A 9,459-nucleotide genomic window follows, 5' to 3' on the forward strand; every position below is an offset into this window, starting at 1 on the left:
TTTTATAGCTTCTTTCCTCCTTGACTCATATATACTCAGAAAGTTCCAGTGTCTTCACAAGTCATTTCAGTGATAAGGACACTGTAGACACCAGGATTGGAGGAGTAGGGTTGGCTTGAGATGGTCCTTTAGGGGAGAGGGTCAAGTGTAAAATCAATATAAATTGCGACTACCTGTAATAAGTATGCTTTGTTTGTTTGTTTGTTTGTTTAAACCAGACCAGCTCCTTGCCTGTGGTGATGATTTCCAATGTCAGTCAGTTACCTAATGCTTGGGCATCCATCATTTGGTACAATGTGTCAACCAATGATTCCCAGGTAGTGTCTCTATTCCTATTTCTCCTCCTTTAATTCTATTTGACTTATTTTATTAACAAAACCCATCTTCATTGAAAGATATATATAATTCCAAGTTAGTTGTATGATTCCTCTCTCTTGTCATATTTAAAGTAATATGTTCTGATGTACTTCGACCCTGAGAGAGAGAGAAAAAGTGACGGACAGGTATTTGTTACTTCTGAGGGTCTGGTCAGCTCCCAACTGTGTGCATCACAGAGAGTCCTAGGGTCATCCTGTGGCTCTGTTAACTGGGTTGTGGGGAGACTTCTTGTCAGGGAGTTTGATGTCTGACTGCTGTATTTACCCCCTCAACTACTTCTAGCTACATCTTCTCCACACAGGCTCTTCTATAAAGGTAGAGAATTGGTTTCCAACCAAAGAAGTGGCTGGAATATTCATCAATCTTGCCTAACTATATTCTGACTGTATACATTTTTGAGTTGATTATAGATTTAATCCATTTGATTATTGACAGTTGATTGTAGATTTAATCCATTTGATTATAGATTTAATCCATGCTAGGCTCAAATTGAGTTTTAATGCCATCTGGTGGTTATTTGAGACATTGATCAAAAATTGGCCTCAAGTTACAAAGCAAGCAGAGAATAGATGCTCTTCTTAAAAAAAATGACCAGAGAAGGGAGTGGCAAAAAAGATGAGTCAGCACTTCCCCTTGTTCCCTCTTACAGAACCTCAGCGTTATCCTGGAAATCGCCAAGGTCTAGAGAAAATAGGTCAGATGTAAATAACATTTCTTCTTCATGCAAAGCAAATGTTCCCTCCAAAGGGAAAAATTATTTTACCTGAGGGCCTAGCAATAAGAACAGAGACATAGTGAGTCAGTTCTAAGTTCTTACCCTTTTATTTAATGTCCCTAATAAGGAAACCCCCTGGAAAATGACTCAGCTCCTTCTCATACTCTGGTACCCTGGCATCTGAGCAGATTAACTGCAGAAAGGAAGGCTGCATGGGGTGTGCTGTGCCTCACTTCCTCTCAGCCTGCAGTGAGAACAGAACTCAGTAGATAAGTCATCTGGTCTTTAAAGCCAAGAACAGCCAGCACTCCTGAGATTAAACGTCCTTCCCCATCAGGAGCTGCACATGTTCAGAGCTTTTCATCCAACTCCAGGATGGAAGGAAGATGGGCTACTTCTCTCTCCTCCAGCCTCAGAGTGCAGTGCTGCGCACTTAGCTTTCTTCAGCATCCTTCTTCTATAAGCAAGCCACCCAAGCTGTCACACTAACCCTCCCAGATTCTGCTCTGCTCCTGGATGAGGAGTCTGGAGATGTAGATCATACACAGCTCTTAAAACATAGATGCATAGCCTACTTACAGAGTCCAGCATAACAACTAACTCTGGTTTCTCTTCTTAATTCTATTCTGCCTCAAAACTTAAGCTCCTAGACCTTGATTATATTCTATGCTTTTTGGTCATTTATGCAGACACAATTCTCAGGTTCGAGAAAAACTGTCTCTCTACAAATTCTTTCTCTCCTTTCCTCCCCTTCCTATCTCCCACTCCTTGTTGTATGCTGTGTCCTCTTTTATGTGTACCTTCTGAAATCCTTTGAATTGGTTCCTTTTCTTGCTGCCCAGCTTCATCCATGTTTGCCACAGGCCTTCCCACCGTGCTGCTCTAGATTCTCAATGCTTCCCCTCCTGCTCTTCTTTGAACATCTTTCTTGGCTTTCACACCTTTTGCTTTCCAGTAATCTGAGACAAAGTCTTCTGTTCCGCTATTGTTGACCCAGTTTCTGGTACAAACAATCTTATTTGTGGCTGACCATACAGAAGACTCTCTCATCTAGAACAGAATAAGAAAAGACTACTATACTATCCATAAAACAGGAGTCCCAGGTCAATCTGGATTCATATTGTAGGGTCACATTCCTCGGCCTGGGACTTAACTGGTTTTGTGTTTTGGGATGCTTCTTCTGGTCAAGGTATAACTTGTACCAACCCATGATAAACCAAATAAATAACACGATATGTTTCATTTAAAATTAATCTTATTCAGAAAAGAGTATCTGTCCAATTATTTGTTGGACAGTGTTAAGTACTTGTATGAGTTGACGATAGTCCATCATCCGGGGAAAGTTAAAGAGATGCCCAATGATTCTTTTAAGGATAAGATAGAGCTGTATATAATATTGGGCTCAAGGAACAAGGAACTCTTTAGGAAAAGACAAAATTAGTAGTAATTAAGCACAACAGAGATGAGACAATATTCTGTATTGTTAACTTAGGTTGGCCTAAAGAGTTTAAATTAGGAATCCTATATATTGAATTACAGTGTGTTCAATGTGATTAATAAATATGGTCATCATTACAACTCTATTTCAGAACTTGGTTTTCTTTAATAATCCTCCATCTGCGACTTTGAGTCAACTCCTGGAAGTGATGAGCTGGCAGTTTTCATCATATGTGGGGCGTGGCCTTAACTCAGATCAACTCAATATGTTGGCAGAAAAGCTTACAGGTGAGAGCTGGTAGATATGGAGGACTTGCCCCTGTTTTTGATACTCAAGTGTTTTAAGGAACCAGGGTATTATTACTAATTTTAATAATAATAACGATCATCACAATTTATTGAGTGCCTACTATATTGCCAGGCACAAGGTTAAATGCTATATTATCTTTCTCACAAATTTCTTTAAGGCAGAATCATGAGGATAACTCATTATTCTATTCATTTTATAGATGAGGATACTCAAGTTTAGAGGTTAAGTGGCTTGCCATGGCTGCATGACTAGTGCACAGCAGAGCCAAGATGCGGGCCAGGCCTGTCCAGTTCTAAAGCCCCTTCCTTTGCATTCCACATTCCAGCTCTAGGGTGTTCTTGTGCCATTTCCACTGAATGTAATGTGAAGCCTTAATGGTGACTTGATCTTTCATATTACTATCACAAGGGTCATTAACCAATTGGAAAATAGCTGATTCCAGGACTAGGAAATTTGAGAGAAACTAAAAACCATCCAAGTAATACTTAATGCTTCATATCAAGAAAAGTTCAGTTTTGACTGATATTTCTAAAGTTTGCGAAGTAGATTCATTGGTACTCCATGTAGTGACTGTAACATAAGCTTCTTCTAAAAGAATTTTAAAAAGATATCAAAATTTTGATGTCTGAGGTGAACATGTTTCACACCAAAAAAGTTAAAATTCAATTTGTTTATGTTTCTAGTTAAAATGGGGCCAAAGATGCATTTGAGCAGATTAGTGGAATCGTGTGTAATTTGGTTAAGTCTGACTTACAAGTGATGCTGATTTGCCACTTGTACCTACTGTCCTATGATTCATAGGCATTTAAATAAATCAGGTCTTCGAGGAATGTTACAAAATTTACTTAAGGTAAATATCCTTTTTGATCCTTATTTAATTCATAAACCACAATGGTAGGCATTCAATAAATATTTGTTAATGAGTAAATAAAGCTTTTAAATATGTAGTAGAGATAGCAGCCATATCCTTTCAGATCTTTATCAAATTATTCTTCTGAGTATAATTTCCTTTAAAAGTTAGAAACTCTTGTATCTTTTCACTGCCCTGGGTCAAAACAGTCAATGGCTCCTTATTGCCTAATGGATCTCTAGGCCATTCTTTCATGGTAATAGTCCAGACTTCTGGTAATCTGGCTACATCTAACTCCCACAAATTTATTTTACAATGTTTATTCAATTAGGCTGCTCTTACTGTCCCCTGTATAACCCATGTTCATGTCCACTACACCTTATCCCACATTATTCTTGCTACTGGAGTGGCCTCTTCCTCATCCTCTGACAACTTGTATCCTATCCACTCATGGAGTGGATTAAGAAATGCTTGAAAGAAGGGGGGAGGGAAGAATCTAAATTAAACACCAAATTGAAGAGTCTAATTATTTAATAAAAATCTCATTCTTTTCTTTCATTTTAGTCCAATCTAGCTACAGTGATGGTCATCTCACCTGGGCCAAGTTCTGCAAGGTACAAACAGGGGAAGGGAAACATCATTTAGATATTTTGTTTTGTTTTGTTTTAATAGTGCTCCTTTTTAAGCCTCCATATCATCATCTGGGATTTTGATGATTTCCTGGAGAAGGTTATTTTAAAAAGAAACTCTAAAGTGTTGTCTCGTTTAAAGAAAAGAACTTGAATTATGTCAACATGGCTGTTAAAATCATCATTGTCCTACATGTTTGTTTATTCCGATAGGAACACTTACCTGGTAAATCATTTACCTTTTGGACATGGCTTGAAGCAATATTGGATCTGATCAAGAAACACATTCTTCCTCTTTGGATTGATGGGTGAGTTACAGGCTCTATTTTCCACATGAGTTCTTTGGGTTCTTGTTTTTATGCTGTTGGTTTTTTTTCTTTCTGTTTCTTTTCTTCTCTTTTTAAGCATGTTTAGTGTCATGGGGGAAAATACTTGCAGTTTCTTACATTCTTCATAGAGTATTGCTATTTAATCTGTCTAAGAGTGTTTCAGGCACCATTGACATTTGATTAGATTCAAAACAAATTTAGGTCTGTTCTTTGTGAATGAAATACATGCAAATGTGGTAAATTACAATCTTTGATCAGATAAAACTATGCATTGTTCTGTTTTTAGGTATGTCATGGGCTTTGTTAGCAAAGAGAAGGAACGGCTCTTGCTAAAGGATAAAATGCCTGGAACCTTTTTGTTAAGATTCAGTGAAAGCCACCTTGGAGGAATAACTTTCACCTGGGTGGACCATTCTGAAAATGGTACATGCTCACTCTTGTTTATTCATGTAAAGTTAGTATTGAGTTTGGTTATTGGTATTTCAGTGTTCTGAAGTGTGTGGTGTGTGCTTCTGCTTTTCACGTGGTCAGTAGGTTTGAACAGTAGTTGTTACAGTTGTCCCAGAAGAAGGTACCATGAGCTTCTCTCAGCCTGTGGGCGGCCTCTATCACATGGCAGTCTGTGCTGTCCAGACTGCAGGGAAGGGCTGACATTGTTTTATAATCAGTGACATAAATAATGTGGGCAGGAAGAATTGCCACAGAGAATGCCTGCAGGAAACTGAATACTACCCTACTTTCTGTTTCTCCAGGAGAAGTGAGATTCCACTCTGTAGAGCCCTACAATAAAGGCCGCTTGTCTGCTTTGCCGTTTGCTGACATCCTTCGAGACTACAAGGTTATTATGGCTGAAAACATTCCTGAAAACCCTCTGAAGTACCTATATCCTGACATTCCCAAAGACAAAGCCTTCGGTAAACACTACAGCTCCCAGCCGTGCGAAGGTTAGGTGCTTTCTGTTGGCTTTCTGTTTCGAGACTTAGGAAAATAACTTCATATTGCAGTAAAGTAAATGAAGTTCCTCTTTTTACCTTGACTGTCACCATTATAAGATCTAAGGGGTATGTGGAGGTCAAAACCTTAGAAATGAAGTGATGTGTCAGCAGTTCCTGAGAAGGGGGCTGGGGCTGTCTGACTCCAGCAGAGCCCTCAGGAATCAGTAGGCATCACCAGGGGCCTCTCACAGTCACTTGTAGAGTTTTGGTTTTCTCTTTCCTAAAATGGGCATGGTTCTGACTTCACTTCTATAACTGGAAGAAAGGAAAAGAAACAGGAGGTAATGATTAGAAAGCTGTTAAAAGTTAGGCAATCTATGTTTTGCAAAAGAAGCCCAGGGTTTATAAGCTTTATATTTTTTACCTTATTGTAGTCTCACAACTCAGACAGTATTATTCATTTGCCAAACAGGAGACAAGGGGGTCTGTGCAACATCCCCCACCTCCTAGCCTACCAGTAACAAGTCTTCACATGCCTGTCTTCCCTGGTTGTATCCCAAGGGCTTAAAATAATACTTGGCCAAAATAGGCTTTTAGTAAATATTTGTCGAATATGTGGAAGAACATTCATGAAATTAGCCAAATAATTGTAATATAAGTGCACCATTCTATTTTTTTAATAAAAGTAAATACAATCCATTAAAATGTTCATCTATTGCAACTAAACTATAAGCCCCGCCTTGTGGAATGTCCTACAGTTGTCACTCACAGATGGTGAGTTGCTGCCACCCTACCTCGCCCCCCTCTAAAACAAGCAAACAAAAAACAACAGCAAAAAAGGTGGCTTTTAAGTGTCTTTACATCTGACCACTTGAAATAACAAATTACAGTTGAAAAATTACAATTGGACCAAGCACAAGGTCAACATAGTTTATTAGAGAAATTTGGGGACTGTTTCCAAGATGAGGTTGGCACATTACTGATACTATAGTACAGTAGTCCTTTTAGTAACACTGATGTCTGTGCTTCAAAAATATGTGTAATTATAAGATTATGATTGGTGTCAGTTTTAATGAAAATAACTGACTTACTATATATCCCCCAATACATGAATAAATCAGTCCTTATGATTAACTTAAACGTAACATAAAAGACAGGTAATAAAGTTGATTCCTAATTTTTCTCATGCATTTTAGAGACATTAATATGTAAAGTCGGATTAGGCCCACCAAGAGATTTATTTTTCTCTTCTTGCATATTTTATGCTCATCTAAAATACTGTTTCATCTATTCAACTAAAAAATTTTGTGAATCACTAAACAATTATATTATTTCTCTTCTTTTTAGCATTACTTATATTTTTCTAAAGTTTTTTCTCATTTTATCAATAATATTGATAACATTTTTCCCCAACATCGTGCCTATCTTTTCTAGTTTCAAGACCAACAGAAAGAGGAGACAAAGGTTATGTTCCTTCTGTTTTTATCCCCATCTCAACAATGTAAGTAATCTTAGTCACATGTAAAATATTATTGAATTTATCAAAAAAAAAGCTTTCCTGTAGGAAATTTAAGGGTATTGCAGGGTACATATAACTGAGAATAAAGAGTTTTACTGCTCAATGCCCCATTTCCTCTAACGTATAAAGCTAGTCTTCAGGACACACCATCGTCTATCATGACTGGAATAATAAAGTGGCCCTTCCATAAGCCACATATTCCAGAGTAGGCTGAATGCTCTGATGGCAAATGATAAATTAGGGATCTCAGCATCACAAATAGATGAAGCTGTAGAAATGAGTTCCTGACATAGTAAGTCACCACAACCTATCAATTGTTAATCCTTTTCGCAATTTACCTTGTTCTCTCTTTAAGCCGAAGCGATTCCACTGAGCCACAGTCTCCATCAGACCTTCTTCCCATGTCTCCAAGCGTATACGCAGTGCTGAGAGAAAACCTGAGTCCCACGACCATCGAAACTGCGGTACCTTCTCTTTCTTCTCCATTGCTGGTCAAGGACATTTCTAATGACCTTGAAGGTGGTGTGTGAATCAAAGGGGCTGACATTCTGCCTGGGCAGAGAGAAAACACATTTGTTGGAACAAGTTAATAAATACAACGCAAGGGATATCTGTATGGTCCCGTGTGTTGCTGACATTACAAACATCGAAAGCAGACACCTTCACTTACCTGAACTGCTTTCAGTTCTTTCCATCAAAAGCCACCAGAGGGCAAAATATTCCTGTAGCCCAATACACCGTCCCTACTTCCACCATTGGCCCCAGCACTCCCCACCATTCTTCCTACTTTAGCAGACAACACATATTAGTCAATATTTATAAGCCTAGTTTAATATTTATTTTAGCAGTTCAAGCACCACAAATTCCAATTTTTCTTGATTAATTGTTACCTGCATTTCTAGTCCTGGGAACCTCTTCAAGTTGTGTATGAATAACAATCAATAGCAGCATAATACTACTCTTCTGAGAACTGCGTTATAATTTTAAATGCAATAATGTGATTTAGGATGCATTCTGTTTTTATTCCCCAATACCATCAAGGTGTTAATAGCTCCAAATTTATATAAGGATAAACATACATCAGAATAATAGAATCTTGGAGGGACCCTGAGCCCCAGGAGATTTCTATCTGGCTATAATTCAAGTGGTTTTCATCCTTCTCTTGAAGATTTCCAGGGATGGAAAATCCATACTCCCCTCTGACAGCTTATTCCAATGTTAGTTGTCCTTAAATCATTTGACAGATTAGAGGAGAACTTTTGCTAGATTTTGCACCCATTTCTCATTACATTTTTGGTGGGATGAATAGGCCTTAAAACAATTTTCATCTACTTAAAATGTGCGTTTTCTTTCAGACTGATCAACCCCAATTACTTTTGCGAATACTTAATGGTTAATTGGTAGAAAGATTATAGAGTATTGAGTAGAAAAGAGGATGTTTACCTAAGAAATAGTGATTTATTAGCAAAACAAAAGTTTCCTCAAAGTTCATTTTCATTTTTCAATTTTAGATGAAGTCTCCATATTCTGCCGAATGACAGGATGACCTCTTGACACTCAAAAAATGGAAGCAAATGGAAAACTTTAAGGACTGATCTTTGCCAACAGTCATCTCTTATTCTTCATCTTTGTATATACGGATTTCCAGGAAACGGTTGAAGTCTGAAGGTCTGCTCTCACTGGCATGACACTCCCAATTGGGTGTGTTGTGACTGAAATGTTAAAACCAAAGCTTCAGATAAACTTGCAAGATAAGACACTTTAAAAAATTAGTGTTAATATAATATTAACAAAAGACTTGTTTGTATTTATTGGTTTCATTTCTGATTTTGTTTCTCATGTGTTACTTACGATTTTGGCTCTAGAAGGTTTAAGCGTTAAGATTTCAGAATAGATCAGGAATAACAAAGTTATACCTACATTACTCAAAAACCAGCAGGAATGCCTGAAGGAAAAGCCAAATAAGCCAGTGTCCTAAGTTCTAGGAGGTAAGAGTCATCACGCTAGACACAAGATGGAAGTAATGAGGGGGCATCAACAATGGCAATTCACAGGATTTCCAGGAGTGAATTATGAAGCCTCTTGATTGCCATGTCAATGTGATCCCAACTTCGGGGTTCAAGGCTGCTGGTACCACTGCCAGGGACACCTCTTATTAGAGGGAGGGATCCGGAGTCATTCCTGGTGGTATCGTGGCCAAATCACACTGATATTATGGGCATTGAAAGCAGATACATGGGTAAAAATCTCATAAAGTGAGGACTGGGAAGATAATAACCACACGGGCCTTGGCGGCGAGTGATTTCATCCCTGTGTTGCATGTTCTTCATCTCTAGAAGAGGTTGGACTAGGTAGGC

At 38.2% G+C, this 9,459-nt stretch overlaps 1 protein-coding gene and 1 long non-coding RNA gene across 2 annotated transcripts in view; one reads left to right on the forward strand and one right to left on the reverse strand.

The window, feature by feature from the left end:
• The window catches only part of LOC124233452 (signal transducer and activator of transcription 4), a 93,931-nt gene extending 85,180 nt beyond the window's left edge, over nt 1–8,751 (forward strand). The window contains exons 16-24 of the mRNA XM_046650552.1: nt 219–317; nt 2,683–2,818; nt 4,255–4,304; nt 4,533–4,627; nt 4,935–5,071; nt 5,401–5,592; nt 7,018–7,084; nt 7,458–7,566; nt 8,614–8,751. Of these exons, the coding sequence (XP_046506508.1) occupies nt 219–317; nt 2,683–2,818; nt 4,255–4,304; nt 4,533–4,627; nt 4,935–5,071; nt 5,401–5,592; nt 7,018–7,084; nt 7,458–7,566; nt 8,614–8,640 (912 nt within the window). The 3' untranslated portion in view covers nt 8,641–8,751. The remainder of the gene's footprint in view (nt 1–218; nt 318–2,682; nt 2,819–4,254; nt 4,305–4,532; nt 4,628–4,934; nt 5,072–5,400; nt 5,593–7,017; nt 7,085–7,457; nt 7,567–8,613) is intronic.
• LOC124233453 (uncharacterized) lies at nt 5,822–8,676 on the reverse strand. The gene is made up of 3 exons (XR_006887054.1): nt 8,546–8,676; nt 7,441–7,654; nt 5,822–5,898 (listed from the first exon to the last, which is right to left on the reverse strand). It is a non-coding gene; the product is annotated as an uncharacterized LOC124233453 (long non-coding RNA).
• Nucleotides 8,752–9,459: the final 708 nt, after the last annotated feature.

The sequence above is a fragment of the Equus quagga genome, unplaced genomic scaffold (genome assembly GCF_021613505.1).
Source record: "Equus quagga isolate Etosha38 unplaced genomic scaffold, UCLA_HA_Equagga_1.0 203_RagTag, whole genome shotgun sequence".
Taxonomy (NCBI): Eukaryota; Metazoa; Chordata; class Mammalia; order Perissodactyla; family Equidae; genus Equus; species Equus quagga.